The sequence below is a fragment of the Drosophila willistoni genome (genome assembly GCF_018902025.1).
Source record: "Drosophila willistoni isolate 14030-0811.24 chromosome XL unlocalized genomic scaffold, UCI_dwil_1.1 Seg141, whole genome shotgun sequence".
NCBI classification, from domain to species: domain Eukaryota; kingdom Metazoa; phylum Arthropoda; class Insecta; order Diptera; family Drosophilidae; genus Drosophila; species Drosophila willistoni.
This window is the reverse complement of record NW_025814052.1, coordinates 14774600-14797004: the sequence shown is the minus strand read 5'-3', so window position 1 is coordinate 14797004 and position 22405 is coordinate 14774600. Positions and strand designations below refer to the sequence as shown.

General features: G+C 39.1%; 5 protein-coding genes across 5 annotated transcripts; 2 read left to right on the top strand and 3 right to left on the bottom strand.

Moving 5' to 3' along the window:
- The first annotated feature begins 9572 nt into the window (after nt 1-9572).
- Nucleotides 9573-16044, top strand: LOC6638026. Its single transcript, XM_023175726.2, has 5 exons — nt 9573-9625; nt 9683-10259; nt 10320-10470; nt 15725-15841; nt 15916-16044. The coding sequence occupies exons 1-5, from the start codon at nt 9590-9592 to the stop codon at nt 16031-16033; spliced, it is 999 nt and encodes a 332-aa protein (XP_023031494.2). The 5' UTR covers nt 9573-9589; the 3' UTR covers nt 16034-16044.
- Nucleotides 11498-14215, bottom strand: LOC6638025. The gene is made up of 2 exons (XM_002061131.4): nt 13889-14215; nt 11498-13835 (listed from the first exon to the last, which is right to left on the bottom strand). The coding sequence occupies exons 1-2, from the start codon at nt 14085-14087 to the stop codon at nt 11671-11673; spliced, it is 2364 nt and encodes a 787-aa protein (XP_002061167.3). The 5' UTR covers nt 14088-14215; the 3' UTR covers nt 11498-11670.
- Nucleotides 16045-16207: 163 nt separating the features above from the next.
- LOC6638057 lies at nt 16208-17426 on the bottom strand. Its single transcript, XM_002061128.4, has one exon. The coding sequence runs from the start codon at nt 17283-17285 to the stop codon at nt 16380-16382; it is 906 nt and encodes a 301-aa protein (XP_002061164.2). The 5' UTR covers nt 17286-17426; the 3' UTR covers nt 16208-16379.
- Nucleotides 17427-17469: 43 nt separating this feature from the next.
- LOC6638056 (cyclin-dependent kinase 7) lies at nt 17470-19098 on the bottom strand. Its single transcript, XM_002061127.4, has 2 exons — nt 18920-19098; nt 17470-18856 (listed from the first exon to the last, which is right to left on the bottom strand). Exons 1-2 carry the CDS (start codon nt 18983-18985, stop codon nt 17855-17857), a joined length of 1068 nt encoding a protein of 355 aa, XP_002061163.1. The 5' UTR covers nt 18986-19098; the 3' UTR covers nt 17470-17854.
- Nucleotides 19099-19386: 288 nt separating this feature from the next.
- On the top strand, nt 19387-21586 carry LOC6638055 (WASH complex subunit 1). The gene is made up of 2 exons (XM_002061126.4): nt 19387-20753; nt 20854-21586. The coding sequence occupies exons 1-2, from the start codon at nt 19484-19486 to the stop codon at nt 21054-21056; spliced, it is 1473 nt and encodes a 490-aa protein (XP_002061162.2). The 5' UTR covers nt 19387-19483; the 3' UTR covers nt 21057-21586.
- The last annotated feature ends 819 nt before the right edge of the window (nt 21587-22405 follow it).

The following is a 22405-nucleotide window of genomic DNA, read 5'->3' as shown; positions in this document are numbered from 1 at the left end:
ACTTATCGTTTCTGATCGTTTCGAAGAAGCTTTCAAATAGAATATTTGGATTGATTTCGATTCTACTTAAAAGTCCTATTTGACCACATTTGACGTTGCCTGGAGAATTCAATTTAACAGTTTTCTATGGTAAATCTGAAGTATGTGTAAATGGGTTTTTAAAGTCTAGGTCACTGCAAGAGCCTAGATTTTTCACTCTCTCATATCATTTTTGCAATCTAAACTGTTATGACCCTGATGCTCATAAATGTCACCCGCATCCCTTATCCCTTATCCCCCAGGTGTGTGTGTGTGTGTGTGTGTGTGTTTTAGAAGATGGAAAGCTATCAAAGTTTTTTCTTAACTAAATGCCTAAGCCCAAGTTGCTTGGTGGCCCTTCCACCTCCCTGACTCCTTCCCTCTCTGGCCCACATGCTTATTTGTTTGCTTTCTGTGACATTTTTATTTATATTTTCCTTTTTCTTTATTTTTTTGCTGTCTTTTTGTCGCCTTATCTGTTGTTGTTGTTGTTGTTGTTGTTGCTAGTTTCAGCCTGTCACAAAAACACATTCACTGTGAAGAGGAAGCTCCCTTCCCCCATCCCTGCATACTTTAACAAACATGCACACATACATACATACATGTATCCTCTATAGCCTCCATGTTTCTAAATGTATGTATGTAAATTTTTCTCTTCTATTTTTGTAGTTTAGAGATGCGTTTTTGCGCTTTTTTGCGGTTGCTTGGCTATGTTAATGACACTTACAAAAAACTACACACACACACACACACTCACACACAGAGGCATACTTATGCATATGTATATGTTAGTACAGTTATCCATCTTAGCATGTGTTTAGATCTTCACCCTCACACTTTAGACTCTTCTGTCACAGTGAAGCTTCTGTTCAACTTACAGCAATCCGCACAAGTGATCTAGATTCCCGGAAAGACGGAGAATCTGCTCAACCAAAAGATCCAAAAAGAAGTTTGTTCAATGTCACTTAACCCCTTAAAGTATGCATTAGACAAGAAGTTTCTTTGAAAACTAGAAGTGGTTCTTGTTAAAACAAATTTTCGGTCACAGGATAGTCTGCCTACTGGATGCTTAAGGGGACATTCAGCTTACCAAAACGTCATCAAAGTTGGTTAAAATAGTTTTGCCATTTTCATTTTACAAGAGCATTGACTGTACTTGTTGTGCTAAGCAGCAAAGCGCTCTCCCTCTCTCCTCGTCAACCTCGCTGGCCGCCACTCATCCTCTGCCATCCATCTCCCTCGCCAGGACCTCCTCTCATATTCTCTAATGGGACATTTGCAATTAAATTACTCGAATAAAGCATGTAAATTGCCAGTGAATAAAGCAGGCCGACAACAAGCCAAGCAGACCTAGCACCCAAAAAACCCCATCCCGGATGCCTACTTGCTGTGGGGAAAGGACGAGCTTCCTTAGCTTAGGGAATGACATAACATATGCATAAGTAGATATACAGTTTTAAGTATGCTAATTAGGTGTAAGGTACATACAAATACATCTATATAATATACACTTATGTATTTCGAAATATTGTAGAACATTTTTTTTTGGTTTTTTTCTGAAATGAAGAGGGGAGCAAAAACACGCCGTTACCTCATCATTCATTAAAACGAAATCAGCGGGAATTCACTGAGCAGTGGGACAAGGATCAGGAAATGCCTCCGAATTTCGTCGTCGGTCGGACATGGGTAAACAGAAGCTGCAGGAGTCCGACTGCCTGTAAGTGTTAGTCATAGTCAAAACATTCTCGATTATGTGAGAACCTTTTCCTCTCTCAGTCTTGCTCTCTTTCGCTGTTTCTGTCACTTTCTCTGTTTTTCTCTCTCCCTCTCTGGAGAGTGTATTCTCTTCTGTAATTTTCTGGTCCTGCGCATAATTTGCAATTTTTGACAGTTGGAAAATTCTTTAAGAATTTCCCCTAGCAGCTGTTCTCTCAAACAGTTGTCCATCAGCTGTTTGGTTAGGAAACTGTTATACAGATAGAAAGACAATTGGCGGTCTATTTGAATTCAAGTTCATTGAACTCTTTTCGATTCTCGGTTCTTGGACGTCAACGAAATCAAACCACAAGCCAATTACATATGGAGCCCCCGCCGCCGGCGGCTGGTTTTGTCTTATCTAAAGCTTCAAGTCACGATTTCAATTTGCCCAAACAGTCACCCTAAATCGATCTATTGATTTCATATTCAGCACTCAGAGTGGACAACATAAATCAAAATCTGCTTAGACAAATGGTGACATAAATAAAACTAAACAGAGTCAAGGAAGGAGAACGGTTTAGAACGGGAGTCAGAACTAGATTTAGTATGGCAAGTCAACAATGACCGAAAGGACGAATCTAATAAGAAGTATTTAAACAAAAGGAATATGAATATCATTACAACTTTTCATCCCCGTCCCCTTTGCAAAATCGCCACCTCTGATTGGCTTACGGAAATAACTTAAGCTTATACCTAGACCTATTTATTTATTTACTTTTTTTGTTTGTTCTGTTTTTTGGCATGCTACATGTGTAGGGACCCAGTTAAAGACTGATGATTAATCAGCTGATCTTTGTTGTTGGATGATCTGTTGTATGGCAATTAGTGCAGATACACACACACACACACACAGACACACACAGACAAACATGTAGCTACTCATTTGAAATGCCTGACTAGTGAGTTGCGACCTGTTCCAGCGATCCTAGGATGAACTATGCAAAAAACTCTCATATCGACTATTAGATACTTTTTATATGCAGATAATTGTAAACATAATAATAAAAATTAATGAAACACTCATTTCGTAGTTTAAAATATATTTATCAAATTAGAAACGAACTATAAGGCATCTATGTTCATATTTCGAGCTTTAGGCCAACTATTACAGTGATAATGATGATATAATTTATATATGACAAACACTTAGATAGGGGTTCACTTAAGATACGGTTTCCAGAAAGTTAAAATTCGCAAATTCTAATAGAGAAATGTAAACAAAATGAGTTTCTCAACTTGCCATAGTAAAAATGCTCTTTTCAATAGAGTATAAAAATGCTCAATTGCATTGGCAAAAGAAGACGATTTTGCTGTTGCTGTCAACGCCAACGTCAGCGGCAAAGCCAACGTCAACGCCAACGCCAACGACAACTTCAAGCGCTTCCTTTGCATACTAAAACGTAAAGTGCGTTAACGTGGACAGCGCAGTCAACGCAAAGCAGCAACGTTCCAATATTAAAAATAAGTCGGGACTCGGAAGCGTATTGCTTTCTTAGCCTTAACTTGTTGTCGTTGCTGTGGTCGATGTTGCTGTTGCTGTCGCTGTGATTGTCGTTGCCGTTGCCGTTGTCGTTGTCGTTGTCGTTGGCGTTGCTGTTGCTGTTGCCTCTCCTCGAGTTGCGTTAAAATTCGTGCGCAACTCAGCAGACGAACTCAGAACATTGCCGCTGCGCAAGCGCAGAGCACCTACTTGCATACCTACACGAATTTGGTCGCCAACAGACAAAAGCGACAAAGAAGAAGAAACAATTTTAGGATTTTCAAAAATTTCAAAATTAAAATTAAATTAAAATACTTGCAATAGCTGAACAGCTTTTATGTTTTTATTTTTTTTTTGTTAAAATATCGCAATTTTTTTTACTGTGTCCCTCTGTGCGTGTGTGATTGTGTATGTGTGTGTGTGCATCTGTGTGCGTGTATACAACGAAAAGTGAATGAAATAAGAAACGAGGAAGAAAAAACCAAAATATAATTACCACAAAAAAATACAACAAAAAATTTGCAGGTAATTTTAATTATTTTATGACCTTGCCCAATGTGAATAAAGTGAAAAATGGTTCAGGCAAAAATCGAAAACTTCATTTTTTGCAAGGTCCACAAAATGCTCTGTGTGGGTACCGAAAACCGCCCTCGATCAAGTATCAATTTTTTGACTTAAAAAATGTATCCTTTAATGGCATTTACCAGGGACTACATATATAATGATAAATTGTTCACTTGAAAAATCGAAATCAAAATAATTCAGGACTGCTCTTTACATTTTTAAATCAGAATTGATGTCTGATATGTAAATAATCGTGTCTGATTATGAAGTGAAAGCCTTTTTTCACAAAAGGCCATAAATCATTAATAACTTTTAAAAAATATCCTTAAAAATGAATGCCAAGCTTTAAAATAAAAGTTGGAATTGAATTGAATTGAAAATAGAGATATCAAAATAGACGTTTTTAGAACCAGGTTTGACCTATTTGATTTAAAATTTAACTCTTTCGTTTTGTACTACCCACAAATATATGTGGATACAAATATATGTGGATCAATTGCAGCAGATAGCAACTGCCAAATGGAGTTCTCATTCCTTTATATTCAATTGAAATTTGTTTCTACCTTTGCTGGTTAAACAAATCGCTGAACGCGTTTTGCATACATAAGAGGTAAGAGACAGAGATAGAGAGAGGGAGCCAGAGGGAGAGGGAGACAATGTGCAGTTAAGACTAAGTAGAATCCGCTATATAAAAAATCAAACAATTCTTTTTTGTTTTTGTTTTCTTCTCTTTGTTTTTATTGTATTTTGAGTAATTATTCCTTTAGACGGGGCTTTGACTTTTTATGTGCCCATGCTCAAACACACACACACAGAACCAACATGTATGTATGTATGTATGTATATATGTATGTGTGTGGTGGCAGTGAGTCGTAGAGTTTATGAGTAACTACAATTTGTTTGATACAATCGATGTAAGTCCGTCACGTCGTCATTCCTTTTTTGGACAGAACTTGTCGTGGTCGTCAAAAGGGCGTTTAATTTTGAAAAGAAAGCAAAAGTACTTGTCCATTGCCTGCATGTCAATTGCATTAAGCCAACATTAACAAAAAAAAAAAACGTTTAATTGTTGCGTAAGAAAATTTGTTCATATTTTCATAATTTAATTTCTACTTTCTACGCCCTTCCCTCTCGACGCGAAACACTCATTTGAATTCTACATAACTTTCGATTTCATTGCAATAACAAAATGTCTTGCATACTTTTGGGGGCGTTTGGAATATCATAAATATAGTACTATACCAGTTCAAGAGGTAAAATATTGCTTTCTTGTTTTTGGAAAGGTTTTTGATGGGTTCCATTCAAATCAGTCATGTGTAAATAATTTTGTCGAGTGTATTGCTGAAGTTCTGTTGGCGTTGTTGTTGTTGTGAAAGCTTCATGACCTTCACATAAGCCATTCCAATCCAATCTCCAGGGGCCAGTTAATCTGCATTTCATTTTGATTCCATTTCATGCTGTTACCAGTTGTCAACAGTTAAGAAAAACGTTTAATTTTTGGTTTAAATACCAAAAGTTGACACCATCAAGGAGTTGCTTTCGGTTTCGTTGTTGCTCCGGGGGATAACTAAACAAGATCGTCATCTCCATAACCACAACTGGAACTACATATGTACATATATATTTGCGTGTACATATATCCAGAGATATATCTTTTATTCTCACGCTCGTCACTTGAGAGTAATTAATTTCATTGCAATGAGAACAAAAGAAATTTTGATTAGAAACGGAAATATCTGAACTAATGCAAAATTAAAGTCCTCAAACTGGTATTTGGTTTTCGCATTTTGTTTTAGTGTTTGTTTCGTTGCAAACATTTAGATTTATGTCTTGCGGTTTTTAGTGAATAAGTGAAAAATCCAATTGACACATTGACACATTTTTTTGCCTTGACAAAAAGAAACATAAAATGACGGTTCACAATCGATCGATACGAATTCGATTCGTTCAATTTCATTATAAAATTTACGCATGTTTCTTTACGTGAGTGGCATAACGAAAGAATAGCCATCAAGTTCAGATATATGTATGTCGGTACCTATGTATATATATATCACTGAATGTAGATAAATATATATATATAGGTATATATACTTGAGCGCCCAACTCAATTAGAACATGATCATATCAAATATATTACAGTGTTTTTTATATTTTTGTTTGTTGGCTTAATAGTTTTGTTTTTGTGTAATTTATGCCAAATTTATGTTTATCAAGTCCATTTAGTCAAACATAATTTGGTGTAAACAACAAATGCAAATCAATTTTTGTTCCCAATTCTCTAATTCTCCGATTCTATTTCTATTCCTATGACTCTGCCTCTGTGTCTATCGACTGTCTTTAGCTCTCTGTTAGTTTCTCTCCAGAAATTCCAATTAGGCTAAGATCCGAGAATTAACATTTACATTTGCGTTTTGCTTTTTCAGCTACTCCAATTTGCAAATCAGTTTTTTGAGTTCCAAACGAAATTTTTTAACCATTCAGTATTATATGTATACATATCTCTTTTTTTCATAGCGCCAATTTGGTGGGACGGGGAGAAGGGGAGAGGCGATTTTGTATTGACAATTTGTCATGCTGCCAAAACTGAAATCGTGACTTGTCCAAAATAACAACAAATTATTATTATTATGCGTATCAATATCATTATTTCTTTATGTTATTTATTTTTGTCACCCGTTTTATATGAATATTCCATTTTATTTATTTATTTTTGAAAAGTTAACAATGGGTAGTGAGACGGCGCCTTCTTTAGGGGGGCTCAGGTCTATGACTTTACGTTTTCATTGTTATAATCCTTGGCAGTTTTATTGAACTTGATACTTCTCGCAATCAATTATGAACCATTGAACAACTATATATAGCATAAGCATTCAATTCGATTAGCAAATAGTTCCTATACAACCAGTTCCCAAAGTTCTCTTCGTAAGCAATTCAATTAAATTTGATCAATTGATAGTTCCCGAAAGAAAAACCTGATTCAAAAGAAAACCAATTAGAACGATTTCATTTGTAGCAATAATTTTAACTTCTTTTACATCACAAATTAATAATTTGACAACCATAGATCAATCTATGTATTATATATGTTAGAGAAATATAACAAAATTTGATTTGCAAAACATTTCAAAACATTTGGTCACTAGATTTGACACACTTGATTTTTTAAACAATTTCCATACATATAATAAGTAATAAGTCTTCTTCCATTGTTTGTAATTACTTTAAGAATTTTATTCTAATAAAAGGAAGAGACTAAACGTGGCATTTTCTTATGGTGTTCAGCTATTTGCTTCAATTAGCAAATCATTATTATATCTTTTGATGCCTCTACTCAAGCAATTGAGTGAAATATGGCTGAAAAGTTAAATTAAACAATTTACGCTCAGAACAAGCTGCAAAATGGCAACGGGACTCGAAGCTAAGAGCCTTTTCTCCCATATAATTAGGCATGAAGTACTTGATTTTTAATTGCAAGCACTCTGAAATCAATAAGCCGTATGTGTGTTAAATGAGCGTGTTGCATGCAACAGCCCACCGGCAATGCGAAGTAAGCGATTAAGTGCAGTGCCCTGGCACTGGCAAAGACCATCGCGAAGAGGCCAACAAAGCAACGCCAACAAATGGGGTAAAACAGAAAAAAAAAAAAATTAAAAACAGGATACGTCCTTGTGGGCCGTAAACGTTTATCATAATTATCCCGACCAACGCCGCCGACTACCCGATTGTTGTGTAAATTAAAATGTACGAAATTTCCGAACGAACGACCGCAACGATAAATTGAAAACCATCGACAAAAATTAAGTTGTAAATTAAGCAAATTGCACCAAAGGAAAAAAAAACGACAAAAAGAAGCGCCACATGCCTTTTTTTTTGGGCTGCTAGTGATGCATGATACGCCCCGTTGCCTTTTGGTCAACCCGAAATAATTGAATTTCGTTACTTCGTTTTTTTTTTTTTTTTGGTTTTTTTGGTATTGCTTTTTTGGCCATGCCCTGTTAACATTGCGCAATTGACAGGTCCCGATTTACATGTTAACCCAGTGAAGAGAAAAACGAAAATAAATGCGTTTACAATATTTTCGTAAATTTATTACTTTACGCAATCGAAATGACTTCTGGCTTATATTATATAAAAGTTTGTCTGTTTATCAATTGGGTCGATCCGAGCTATCTATTTGGTATTTCAAATATAGAAAAGTCAATCAGGGAAAAATTAATAATTCTAATTGGTTTGGGAAACATCAAAGGATAAGTTTTTAAAGTTTTCTTTCTCGGCCCTGTGAAAACCTCTAGGAAAACTTTCACACATAAGTCAATCGAAATCCTAAATTGGAACATCTCTCTGTTAGTTCTTATATATTTGTCAGATATTTACCAGGTTTGTTTACCAACATCTTTTTTATTCAACACCTGCATTCGGCATTCCCTTTCAATTTTTGCGGAATCTCTCGGACCTTAATATATGCATATGTGTCCAATGATTCTCATTATGAAAACATTTGCCAAAGTCAATGGCCAAAATATTTCTTGATATCAAGCATACACACAAACATATTTTTTGTTTTTTGATTGGCAAATGATATGCGACAGGCTTAAAATATTTTCTTTACAAAATAAATAATGATAAAAACAAAATACACAGAGAATAAAAAACACTTTGACGTTTTTTGTTTTCACATGTAATAATCATAATAATAATTATAATAATAATGAACAAGATTGGGTATTTTTAGCAAACACATCCAACGTCGGTTTACAAAAAAAAAAAAAAGAGGGGCCCGACCACTCCCCTCTTCCCTTCTCTCTGCCAATCTCTATCTCTCCCTACAACGAGTAAAAATCGAAACTTGTTTTCATTCGACCGCCCAGTTATGCAGCGTGTAAACTAGATGATGGCCATAAAATAAAATGTTGAACCCGAAAAGAAAACACAAACTAAGCAGCAAACAGAACGCGACGCTACCATTGACAGTTTATTTATACCCTAGTTATAAAAGGGGATACACTCACTTTAATAACAGCTCCGACATCTATCCCAAAGTGCTCGAACTGGAAACTTTGGGACTTAAGATTACTCTTACTAGGCGTAGAGGGCTGCATGATTCGAGTACTCTGACTCTGACGAATACAGAAAATTATTTGAAAACGTTTTAACTGAATGCAATTGATCATTTGAAACGCAACACGAATCTTTGTAAACAAATGAATTAATTACTACTCTCATTCATTTCATTAGGTTCTCTATACGAATGTTTTCGACTAATGTCCTAGCTCAAATATTGATATGAGCAACTTTTGCTTTTAGCTTTAGCTATATTTTCTGTTTATCTGAGCAGTAGCCAAGTGTGTATACCCTTCCGGTCAAAAGGGAAATAAAAGGGCACTAGCCATAAAATCAAAAAGCAGATCAGGTGGACGTCCTTGCAATATTGCTAAATATGCACGCACAGTGGTCACAAAAATTTCTCTTATAAGTTAAGATGATTTCCAATCATTTGTTTTAAAGTTAATTAGGACTTAAGTGATTGTAGCTTACCATTTAATCTACGAATTGAAAATATTTTTCTATGAACAAAAATCCTTTTGACTGAGTTTTGGACTAAAGTAGCTGGGTTTACTTCCACTGTAGGCTTGGGTTGCCTGAAAACCCGTTTTTGTGATATTGCAAATGCATTTCATTTAATATCTGATGATATCTTGTTAATGTTTTTGTTTTTTTACGCCCCAAACCCCCCCTCAGATGTGGCGGAGGCATTTGACAACCGGAATGATGATGATGATGTACGCACTTGTGATGATTTTGGTAAGTTAACATCATTTAAAGCCATTCCACGTTCCCCGCTTCATTCGATTTAAACAGACCACGCAGATGACCACAGTGCTGGGACATGGTCGCCTTATGGACCCACCGGCACGAAATGCTATGTGGCGTTTCGGCTATCCCAATCCGGTTAACTACAATGACAATGAGCTCTTTTGTGGTGGCTATGCGGTGCAATGGGAACAGAATAGCGGTCGCTGTGGTGTCTGTGGCGATGCCTATCATGTGAAATCGCCCAGACCACATGAGGCTGGTGGTGAATATGCCAAGGGCATCATCTCCCGTTACTATACGGCTGGACAGGAGATCGATGTGGAGGTGGAGCTGACTGCCAATCATTACGGTCGATTCGAAATGTATCTCTGCCCCAATAACAATCCACGACAGGAGGCTAGCCAAGAGTGCTTCGATAGATATCCATTGCTAATATCGGGCAGTCGAGAGCATCGTTATCTCATTCCACGTGATGCCAAAAAGAAGGACATATTCCGTTATCGGGTCCGTTTGCCGGCATATGTAACCTGTACACAATGTGTTCTGCAATGGACTTACTACACGGCCAACATGTGGGGCACTTGCTCGAATGGAACTGAGGCTGTTGGTTGCGGCAAGGCGGGTGAGTAAGATAATCCCTTTGGATTTCTTCTTGGTCAACAACAAGCAAAAAATATTGCAGAAACTTTTCGTAATTGCGCGGACATTGCCATCATATCGAATACTGGAGGCGGTGTACCGCCCATTTTCGTAAATAATAAATCGCCATATCTGCTATACTATCGGGATTATCGTGCACCTGAAGATAATAATATCTTCCCCTTGATTGTGAGGTAAGTGAAAAATATTTCTGTTCAGAATCTGCAACTGTCTGAAACTTCCTTCAAGGGTCCGCGTAGGCAGATCTAGGGCTGTAAAAAGGGAGGGACTTTGCCCTTTAAAGCATGCAATTGTCTTGAAAATTATTCGTTGTTGTTGTCAAGTTGTCTTTAAACAATGTTTGCTTCGAAGATTATTTATAATGCACACGAATTTCAAAAGCGAATGCTTGAAATATTTATTGCATACTTTAGGGTGCCCCTTTCACAGCCCTAGATCCGTTAATCATTCGCCAAGCGGTGAAGAGTCCTAAATTGATTATTATATTATAGATATTTACAGAATAATTGCTCTATTTCAATCTATCACTTTTATTTTCAATTTCACACTCATCCCTCTTGTGCTCTCTTGTCTCCCTCTTCTTCTGTTCCATTCCTAAATTCTTTCTTCTATTCTGCTCCTTGCCAGTATTCCTCTTTTAAGAATCCGATTCTAACTCTTGCTTTGGTTTTTAGCAATCGTTCCAACGCTTAAACGCTTACCCGCTTACCTGCTTAATTGCTTACCTGCTTAACCGCTTACCCGTTACCCGATATCAATACGTTTACCGATTCTTCTAGCTCGACCAATTAACAGTTCAGATCAGATGGTTAAAGGTATAAACATACATTATACATACTATATTCTACATATAACGCTTTACATTTGATAAGTATTCTGCAAACGATGGTTATGGTTAGATAATAATTACATTTTACATTAATATCTAACAAAGATGTATATACATATAAAGAAAGTGCTTAAATAAAACAAAAATGTATGTTAAATTCATAAATTTAATCATTTGCGTTTTTAGGAGTCTTATGGGAAATGGAATTAGTTTCAAATTATATAGAACCTCGATTAGGTCCTTTCAAAAACAAACAAAATACAACTATTTCTTCATCACACACGAAAATTTTATTGCCATTGATTCTCTCTCTATCTCTCACTTACACTCTGTCTCTCTCCCTCTCTCTCTTTCTCTCTCTCTCTCTGGCCCACTTTTTTTTTTTATTACAACACCAAAAAAGAAATAAATATTTGATACGGAATAACGGAAAGGAAAAAATCGATACCCCAAAAATGGTTGAAACATTCAAAAAATTTAAATTCCTACGTATTTTTCGTTTTGCTTTCGTGATTGATGATTTTTAGTCGATTGGTGGCGATGATCAACAACGTATATCCGGATAGGTAAAAGCCATAATAAGTACAAGAAACACGGCGATTTGTACAATGCCAACGGCAACGGTTTTGAGCAAATGCAAATGCACTTTGGGCTCCAGATCCCTGCGGCCACAAGGCGCCACTTGGCGCGGCCGGCGTCGGCGGTTTATGGGCGGCCTTTGCAGCACTCCGGAATCGACGGCGGATATCGATGTTGGTGTTGGGGTCGGTGTCGTTGTTAGAATGTTTTTTAAAATTCTTGCCTGCTCATCGGAGAGATGGGACTTTGATTTGCGTTTCAAGAGACGTCTGGAACGATGGCCAATGCTCAATGAAGATGAGGATGACTTCAGTTTGGGCTTAAGTTTATCCGTTTGTGTGGTGACCGTCTGCAATTGACTGGAACCAAAGGTCTGCGAGCTAACCGATAGACGATCATGGGCTGAATGGAATCTGGTTGTTGGATCGAAGGCAGCAGTCCCACCAGCCTCACGATGTTCGCTCGGAATTGAAGTGGAACTAGACACTTTGTATGGATCACCATGGGCCAGACTATTAATGAACAAGATAGTGTCCTGCTCCAGCAAATTGAAGGGACGCATCGTTGACTTTGGACGCAATTGTTGGATTAGAACATTTGGATTTTCACGCAATTTGCGAAATGAAGTGCAACGCAATTCATTGGCCTTGGCCAAAATGATGGTAGCAGCAGTCTCAGCGGTTTCAGTTTTTCTCTCAATGTAGCTTCTGTTTAGACCAACTGCTCCTAGTCCTCCTTCTGGCGATATTGTGGTGTGGGATGGCATATAAAAGCATTGGGTATCATCTCCAGTCTTTATTTCGTTCAGTGTCTTCTTCTCGATCCGAAACTCCTTAACGACACCAACATGGTGAAATGCAGCCATTACGCTGGCCGTCTCGCAAATTGTCGGTACTCGCTCTACGCGCAGGCAGCAAATCTTTCGTATGACCAACTCGCCCGGCAACACGGCACGCGGAGTATAGTAAATGCTCGACGATTGACTGGCCAAGCTATGGTGATTGTCAAGATCAATATCGTACGAGTTATTATTATCATCGCTTAGGCTACTCAATTGTTTGGGCTGCTCCATATTTCGATTATCCTCTGCTGGACACACGGTGGATACACGCAATGTGGCCACCAGTTTCTCCCCCAACTGCTGCAATACTTTTATTTCATTCTGCAATGTTGGTATGTTCTGGCATACCAATTTCTCAAGTTTCTCGTTCTTACGATGTCTGACATTCTCATTCTCATCCTCATTGTTATTGTCCTTGCTGTCGTCCTGTTGGTTGTTGCTGCAGTTGGCCAAACGTTGCAGTTGCGTCTCCTGTTGCCGCACCTGCCGCAATTGAGTTTGAAGCATTTGTTGGTAGCTTTTGCCAGGCAGACTCGAGAAATGCTCTTCCACTTCCAGTTGTCGTTTCTGCAGGATTTCCAAACTATTGTATGGACTGGAAGTGGTCGACGAGAGATCACTTGAATTCTTGATGACATTGTCAATATCAATCGGATCAATCGGATCATCAATCATGTCGCCATCGACTTCGAAAGCGGCTTCGAAAGCATCATCTAGATGCTCATTACTTTGACGCAATTGTCGAGCGGTTAGCAACTCCTTGACCTTCTTCACCGGCTTGCAAAGATAGACAAAACTCTTGTTCTGCTGATCAGGCAATCGTATGGCATTGGCCAATTTAATACGATGACGATGCCGACCTGCCGAGCTGCTACTGGTGCTGCTGGTGGTCTGATCGGGCATACTGCTCATCTGAATTTCGCTGCCACTGGGCAAATATGGTGACTTGGGTGGCAATCCTTCGCGTGTTCCTAGATTCAAGGGTGGACAAGCAATTGGAGGTACTGTCACATTTTTTGCCCCTGCCACTTCTTTGTTGTTGCTAATGTTGGTGTGATTATTGTTACCCAATCGTGCCACACGGGGCAGCAAATGCTGATGGTTACGTTGCTGTTGTTGCTGCGACTGCTCGGCCTGCATCGGTTGATTCGAAACTCCTCCCCGTCGTCCTACATTAGGCTTCGCCATACGCGCGCCCCAATCTCCAGCTTGGTTCGCTGCTCCTTTGCCACGAGCTCGACTCAAACACCTCGTCGCAGGGACTGCCGGGGCTGGGGCTGGGGCTGGGACTAAAACAAGCAAATCATAACAATATCCAAACGAATATATGTAACCAACTTACCTGGCCCTGTCGTCGTCATTTGCTCTGGCCGTACAGAAGGCATCTTGCGACGCACTGTTTGAGGCGATTGTGGTGTCCTCGGCGACAGTGTCACTTCATGACCACGGCCCATGTGATGGTGCTGCTGTTGTTGTTGTTGTTGTGGTTGCTGCTGCTGCTGCTGCTGCCTTACAGGATTTAAACGTTGTCGATGCATCATTAGACATCTGCAGCTATGGATTTTTCTAGTTAGTTGATGGGGTTTTTTGTCCGGTTTTATATGTGTGTGTGTTTCTTTTTTTAAAACTTTTTTTTTTTTTTTGCTTTGTATAATGTGAAAGAAATTCGCTCGATTCAAAACTTGCTGATCCAAAAAAAAAACAGAATAAATATCTAAATATATATTATATATATATATATGTACATAGATCAATATATATATATATATTTTATTTTTTTCGAAGAGTTGAGAAAATTAGAAATAATAATTCACAAAATTATATTATGTTCAGTTGTTTTGTTGACATCAAAGTCGAAATCATTAGATCCAGGTAAGGTAAATGTAGGTACACCTGAGTTTACAAAAATCAGCGCCAATTCAGTTTGAAGCAATACACAAAATTTGAATAAATTGTAAATTTTTTTACTCAATTCAATTTCATGGCATTTCTCTAACCCAAAATATTATGATTATTAATTGTGATAAACTTGAAGAAATGACTTTCTGAAATCGTTTTAAAATTGGCCACAATGGCTAAAACTTTAATTAGAAATTTTATCTTTTTTGAATCGGTTAAAAACCGACCAAAAAACAAAAAGCAGAAAGCTTAACTTAAAATATATTTTAAAAATTGTCTGAATTTCTGAAAATTCTTCACTTGCATAACTATTTATCTCTAAATTTACGTATAAACCCCGATCCGGGCTTAATTCAACACTGTTTATATCCAGAAGAGAAATTGTCAAGGATAGCCACAGGATGCAAGGGAGAGAGAGAGAGAGAAAGAAATTTCAATATTGAATTAAACATTTTTTTCTGTTTAGTAGTTTCTTTCACTTTTATTCACATTGCTATCATTGCATTGCTTCCAAAGAATATATTTTAATTATCCATAAATTGAACACGATGTCCTTGCTTCTCGCCCTTGCCTGATGAGGACGAGAATCTCACCTGCTCCATGAGTCTTGTGTTCTGCTGAGCTCGCTTCTGTAGAACCTCATAGTGTCGAGCAATACGATCGCAATTGTTCACCGATTGATCCCAGGGATCCCGATTGGATACGGCAGCACGGGAGCTGGGAGCTGTAGAAGTTGTTGCCGTTGACGTTGCCGTTGACGTTGACATTGACGCTGACGTTGGTCTTGGAGCCAAGGCTTGAAAACGAGGCGAACTCGCTGTGTTCAATTGCCAGCTGTAGGCATTGCTTTGCGTTCCATAATTTCTGGGCACTACGGGTGGACTGGCTATAAAGTCCGTCGTCGGCTGTCGTTTTAGAATGCTGACCACGCCAGTTTCGGTTTGATTGTTGTTTCCACCTTCCACATGCTGGCGCATTTGTCGTAGATTACTCTCGGATAAGGCATTCCCGTAGGATGTTCTCAGCTCGGCATTCCGACGACGTTGCTCGGATTGACGTTTTAGTTCTTCGGCGGCTCTCATGGCAAAAGTAAATCGACAATTATGTTGGGCAATGCTGCAAAAAGTGAATAATACGAAACGAATTTATTGGAATTTAATTTTAGTTCCCATTCAAAACCCAATGTCAGACAAAAAAGAAAAGAACAAACTGTGATCTCACAGCCTTTCCGTCCAACTTGTGTAGTTTCATTACGATTTTTTCCCAATTTATTTTTCAGAGATCAAAAGTGCATAGGAGCACCGCCATTCCGTTCCCTGCCCGGCATCGATAACTGGTGTGAGATCAACTGTCTACGCTATCCACCCAATTGCCCGGAGACGGCCTGTCATTGTCCGTAAGTAGACAGACCGATGTTCTCACTCTTTTATTGCGTCCTTGCTGAGATTCTTGTTGTCCTTCTGCTTTCAGTCAGGAGTGCGTGGCCATCGGCGAGCTGGCTGGACGTGAGGGAGCCGATACCTATTGCATGGATGAATGTCTCAATTACAAATCGAATTGCCCACGTGACAGATGTCGCTGCTACTAGAAGAAAACCCCTCCCCGCCTCTCTCTCAATCTTATACATACATATATAATTATATACATATATGTATATGTAATCGTAGATCCTATATACAAGCTGTGCTGCCAATTTGCCCATTGCCTAAAGTGAAAATAAACTCGAAATGTTAATTTTGAATTGCAAATTGTGAGTTGGGTGGGGTGGGGGGTGAGGTGGCGTGGGGTGGTGTGGTGTGGTGTGGTGTGTGCAGGGCCTGTTTCTTATGGTTGGGTGGGAGAGTCGATTGTGTTTTGAATTTATTGTTAACACGTATTAGGAGTTAATCGCTCTTTCTTTCTCGCTCGCATCAATTGGACTGGGAAGAAGCTGCTCAATCTCTTTTCATCGACTCATATAGAAAGGGACGGGTGAAGGCTTCCAACAATTCTCGCTGCTCGCGCACTCGTCGAAGACGTGTCATAGGCGACTCTTGGCTATCATGGCAACGTCGAGTCCTAAAGAGAGCCGACACAGTGTTTCCTAGCTGCTGCCAACGCTCAGTTGCCCGAGTCTCAACGATTGGATCCAAGAGATCAATGGGGTCATCATCCTCCTTGCCCGAATGTACCAATGAAAACGATGGCGACGACAACGACGACGAAGCCGTTGTAAATGCCGAGAACTTGTAGGGATTGGCAGCCGATGACCCTGGGATCGGCAAAGTCACTGGCAGAGATGGCGTTGAGCTGGGTGGCGGCATAGTTTGACTTTTGATTAAAACCTCGGCACGCTCTTCTCTGGCATCCTCTTCGTTGTCTTCATTGGGCAGAGCCTCCGCACAGCCCATTTCGGCTTCACACACATGAGCATAGCTCGAGGCGATTCGACGCAGCGACATGGTCACAGAGGCCGATGGCATCAATACTGCTGCTTCTTGAGATGATTCCGGATTTGCTTGTTCAGATAATGATTTGAGGTCTTCCTCCTTTGCTGATGGTTTCAATACTTCCATTTGGTGTGGTGGTTCAGACTCGGGGCTTGCCTTTGCCTTTGGCTTTGGCTTTGGATCAACAAACACCATTTTACCCATAGATGATACCAGTTTAGCTGCATTTGCAATGGGATTGATCATTGCTGCGGCACACTGACGATTACGCATCCGATTTAGATTCATGGTCGATAGCTTATTGCCATAGCTAAGGCGCCGCTCGGCACGTTCACGGCGCGCCTCTTCCGAGGTCAGGGATTTCAATTGGCCAATTTTGACCTTTTTGTCCGTCATCTTGGACACTGGCATATGTGGCCACACACAGTCCACTCCTCTGCAGACTTGAACAAGAAAAAAGGAAAGTATTTATAAATCGGATATTTGAAACTATTGCCAAAACTTTCGCTATAAATTTTGAGCCAAGCTGATATAAAACAAATATCAAATTTAGAATGCAGAGCGTTCTGGGTTTACGAAATGAAACTTCAAAAAATTATGCTTGCTCTGTCTCTGTCTCTCTCATTATATTTATAGCTTTAACAGATTATGCTCTCGCAATTCTTAGGTGACATTTGGCAAAATTACAAACTATTTTAAAGATTAAGATTAAGTAAATAACTAAGTACCTATCTGGAACTCAATAAGGGTCTGAGCGAACTTTGATTTTACCAAAGTTTTTAAGAAACACTTTACTGCTTTTTAATGCTTTTCCTAGATCTAGACGATTCTTTCGACGACCTGAGGGTTTAGTTAAGGGTAGAAACCAGCGGATAAGGGACACAGACAAAAGCGGACATTTTTCTTCTTTGTCTCATTGACAAGTAAAGTGTTAAGCAACTATATATATATATATATGATATTTAAAGTCTGAATACAATTCAGAACTGCAGCCTCTTTTTTTGCGGCAAGATGTTGCCTCGCACTGTCGTTTCGACAAGTTTACGCTTTTGAGCAGCCGGCTTTTCGGCCCCCTCAGTCTGGGCCTGGGCACTCTCCTTGGCGGCCATTATGGCCGATGGCATGGGCAATTTCAGGCCAACGGTTGGTGCTGGCTTATTAGAAAAATAGGGCATACTCAATGCCTCACGGCAGGAACAACGCTTGAGGGGATTCATTGCAAAGAGACGACGCATTAGCAATAGCATGTCGTTGCCAGCTGCCGTGAAGATATTTTGCAATGGGTTCCCAGGGAAGTTCCTAAACTGAAGATAGTCATGAAGCTTGCCAATGTGGGGCCAATCGGCTTCAGTGGGTGTTCCCAGGGTGGCAAATATGCGAGTCAACTGATCCAAGTCTGAATCGCCCGGCATGAAAGGGACACGCAACATAAGCTCGGCCAGAATGCAGCCAACTGCCCACATATCGACGCCAGTGCCATATTGACGGGCGCCAAACAATAGCTCGGGGCATCGATACCAACGTGTGACCACATGATGGGTGTAAATACGATTTGGCGATCCATACACTTTGGCCAAGCCAAAATCACCTATTTTGAGCACGCCATCGCTATTGACGAGCAAATTATTTGGCTTCAGATCGCGATGGAGTATCCAATTGTGATGCAAGTACTCCAGACCACGCAATGTCATTATGGCATAGGCCTTAATATTTGCCTGGGTCAAGATGATTTTGGTATCCTTGATGATAACCTCCAGATCGGTGTCCATAAAGTCAAATACCAGCGACACATTGGACAATTGACCAAAGACATCGACCAGGCCAATGATATTCTCATGTTGCAATTCTTGCAAAATTTTAATTTCACGCAAAGCTGTACGATTGATGCCATCGCGTGCATCTTCACGGCTGCCCTTCTTGATCTTCTTCACGGCCACGATTTGACTTGTCACCATATCACGAGCCTTGTACACAATGGCAAACTGCAACAACAAGGACAACGACTCAGCGAAATGTTTGCCGGTTTTGAGTATTTTAAAACTCACCTGACCCTCACCCAGGAATGACAGTTTGGCGTAGCGATCCTTTTTGCTATCTTCGTTGCGAATCATTCTTGTGCGTTTAAAGCTTCAGCTGACATAAAAAATTGCAAAAAACAAAAACGACAGAAAATAAACAAAATAATTGGAGACCACTTCCAGTCAAGCCGCTTTACTGAGAGTTAAAGATTATCACCTACCTTTGCATCGCATTGTAGAACTAGTTCCCATCAGTTAAGTACCAAACGATATATAGTTGGGAAATAAGAACCATTTTATATCGCTTTTTTTATATGGAGAAACTAAGGGCTTTTTTTTAGCTCAACTCTATTATTATATTTTTTTTTAATTTGTGTAAAAAATCTTTTGTTGGTTTTGCGATGAACCAGTGTGTCTTATTTGCAGTTCCTAAGGGTTGCCAGATACCAATTCAGAAAATGCATTTACCAACACGGTAAATTTGTATTGACAATTTCGTAAATAGTTTTTTTTTTTTTTGCTATAAGTATTATCTTAAGTTAAACTCACAAAATTGTATAAAACCAACATTGATTGTATATTAGACTTATAATGGCCATAGATACAGATTTGATGAAGTGCAGAAAATGCGGCGAAATGCGTGTTAATCAAGCGAAACAGCAAGCAGCAGATGATGGCCGTGCGATGGAAACGGTAAAGGAGGAGGAGGAGGAACTAGAGAGCAGCAGCAGGACCAGTAGCAGCAAGGGCGATGCTGTACTGAACTCTGCAACGTGTGCAGCATGTGAAGCGCTAGACACAAAGGAAGAGTCAAAGCCATCAAAGGAATCAGATACGCCAATAGTAATGGCAATGGCAACGGCATCGGCAACAGAAACAGCTGCAATAGATGCACTAAAAACGGAATTTAATATAGATTTAACTACTACAGAAGAAATGCCACCACTCAATGAACCTAACAATGCTCCAGATGGGTCCAATGAGGCAATGGATGTAGAGCCAAAAGTGAAAGATAATGAAAACTTAGAGCCAAGTGCAATAGCCACATCAACTACACCAACACCAACCGCAGCCCCAGTGCCAGAATCGAGTGCTAGCGGGAAACAGTCGATTGAGGAGAAAACTGAAACTATAGCACCCACATCTCCTGCAGCTCCACCACCACCTCCTCCACCGCCTCCGCCACCGGCTTCATCTACATCGCCGCAAAGTTCGCCAGAGCGAATTGCTCCACCACCGCCGCCGCCGCCACCGCAACCGCAACTCCAGCAGCGCTCTGGAAAAATCACACGTAGCAGTCTGAATGGATCGACCACAGCAAACCGGGCACCCACCATTATGAAACGTTTACGCAAAAGCACCCGTTCCACTCGCTTTAAATCAAAGCTAACTGGTCGAGCAAATCTCAGCAATGAACGCGACCGGTCATCGAATGGTCACAATGGTGCAGATGGCGCCGGATCCTACAACTCTGCCAATCATAATCAAGGCTTCCCGCATTCGAACAGCAAATCTCAGGGCAAATCAGCTGGCAATAATCTTGGCGGCAGCTCGGGCGGCACATCTGGCGGTTCAGCATTTGCCAGAAATCGTCGTGCTCTGTTCAAGCGTCCTGCACAAAAACAACCCAAAGTCCAGGCCACAACGCGGTTTGTGAAGAGTGTTTTCTACAAGGGCAGCTATATGCAAATTGGCGATATTGTCAGCATTGTCGATAGCCAACAGAATGTGTATTATGCTCAAATTCGTGGTCTCTTGGTGGATGCCTATTGTGAGAAATCGGCATTTCTAACATGGCTAATACCGACACAGGACAGCCCCGATCCCAAAGAGGGTTTTGATCCAGCTACATATTTGATAGGTGAACTGAAAAATATTGCAATAATTGATTATCAGACACTATGCCGGATTTGCGATTTACATAACCCCTCCACTTGCACGTGTTCTTCTTCTGTTTCCAGGTCCCGATGAAGACTTATCCCGCAAATTGTGTTATTTGGAATTTGTTATGCATGCACCAAGCAATTATTATTATGACCGAAGTACACCATTTCCTCTGCCTGATGTTGATGAATATACGTCACAAAGGTCCGGTGGTTATCTGTGGACACGTTTGCCCATTATTAAAAGGGAGAAGAGGGTTAACAACAGCAACAATTGCTAGCCAAAAGATTGGGCAATTGGATATGATTGGCTTAGAATTAAACAGAATGAGACATTATGATTAAAATGTTTCTATACCTTGTACCCATAAGGTCACAAAGGGTATATTTTAAGTCATCTAAATGAAAGATAATTACTAACAGAATTTGATGGAGTAGTTAATTCTACATATGTCTGTCTGTCCGATGGAGAGAGATAAAGACAGAGTGAGAGATGCAATTTTTAGTATAACAAATTATATTAGTTTAAATTGAAAGCGTGCAAAATAATTCTTACGTTCTAATTGCTTATTTTTTTGCAGTTAATTTAAATTCAAATTGTGCAAAATAATTCTTACGTTCTAATGCTTATTAATTTTGCAATTTTTTCGCAAAATATAAGTAAGTTTACCCTTTCATTTGTTTTTAGATTTCTACTATGGTACAGGGTATATCAAAGTCGGCGAACCGACTTAGCAAACAAAATTTTTTTATTATTTTTTATTTGTAATTTATTGGTCAACATGAAAATATAACAATATATGTAATTGTATTCCTATATGTGTATGATTTTCATTTCTTTCACAATGTTTATTATGAGGATAAGGGACAATTCTATATAATGGACAGTTATTGCAGTTCTAATTCAGTATTTCATTATTCAAAATGTTAAGAAACCCAACATTATTACGTTTCGGACAAATACATATTTAATTTTGAAAATGCTTTTCTATTTCATTCGCAAAATAATCAAATACTAAATATAAATGAGCCAGATATGGCAACCTACTCAAATACTGGTAGTTGCCATTCAGTTGTGCATTGAAATACTGGTAAAATTTGATGTGGAATTTGATGGGCGCGAAAAAGTTTCAATTTTAAACTGAGTTAAATCACGATTCATTATTAAGTCGAATAAAAACGGGAACAAACCCAAATATATGAAATAAAAAGCATTCTTTTGAAATTATGTATTATCATTTGCTGTTTAAGACACTCTTTTCGTCTTTATTATCACATTAAAATAAAATGGAGTGTCTTAGCAATTCCCAAAAACTTTCCTGATCCTTGCCGTGGTTTGATTTACCTGTGTCCTCTCAGCATATTAATCCATGTTATATAGACAAACCTATTCCTCGAAAAACAATACAATTCAAAAAACTATTTTGAGACTTATGAGTAATAATGAATTTTGATGTTTACATATTATAGATATGCAGTGATGATACTGAATTGCGAACATTTACATTTATAGTACACATGTCGGCATATATTTTTATTATTATTCACCTTTGCCCATAAAGTGTAACATTTTGATTTAATGAATAGCAAATCAATTGTTATTGATTGTTATTGCATTTACATATTTGTA

Excerpts from the sequence above, each read along its gene's own strand:
- LOC6638056 (XM_002061127.4), bottom strand. The coding sequence starts at position 18,985 with ATGATTCGCAACGAAGATAGCAAAAAGGATCGCTACGCCAAACTGTCA. Across the intron at positions 18,857-18,919 it reads CATTCCTGGGTGAGGGTCAG|TTTGCCATTGTGTACAAGGC; the intron begins GTGAGTTTTAAA and ends TTGTTGTTGCAG.
- LOC6638057 (XM_002061128.4), bottom strand. The coding sequence starts at position 17,285 with ATGCCAGTGTCCAAGATGACGGACAAAAAGGTCAAAATTGGCCAATTG.
- LOC6638026 (XM_023175726.2), top strand. The coding sequence starts at position 9,590 with ATGATGATGATGATGTACGCACTTGTGATGATTTTG. Across the intron at positions 9,626-9,682 it reads ACGCACTTGTGATGATTTTG|ACCACGCAGATGACCACAGT; the intron begins GTAAGTTAACAT and ends CGATTTAAACAG. Across the intron at positions 10,260-10,319 it reads TGTTGGTTGCGGCAAGGCGG|AAACTTTTCGTAATTGCGCG; the intron begins GTGAGTAAGATA and ends AAAATATTGCAG.
- LOC6638055 (XM_002061126.4), top strand. The coding sequence starts at position 19,484 with ATGGCCATAGATACAGATTTGATGAAGTGCAGAAAATGCGGCGAAATG. Across the intron at positions 20,754-20,853 it reads TCCAGCTACATATTTGATAG|GTCCCGATGAAGACTTATCC; the intron begins GTGAACTGAAAA and ends TTCTGTTTCCAG.
- LOC6638025 (XM_002061131.4), bottom strand. The coding sequence starts at position 14,087 with ATGATGCATCGACAACGTTTAAATCCTGTAAGGCAGCAGCAGCAGCAG. Across the intron at positions 13,836-13,888 it reads AATGACGACGACAGGGCCAG|TCCCAGCCCCAGCCCCAGCC; the intron begins GTAAGTTGGTTA and ends TGCTTGTTTTAG.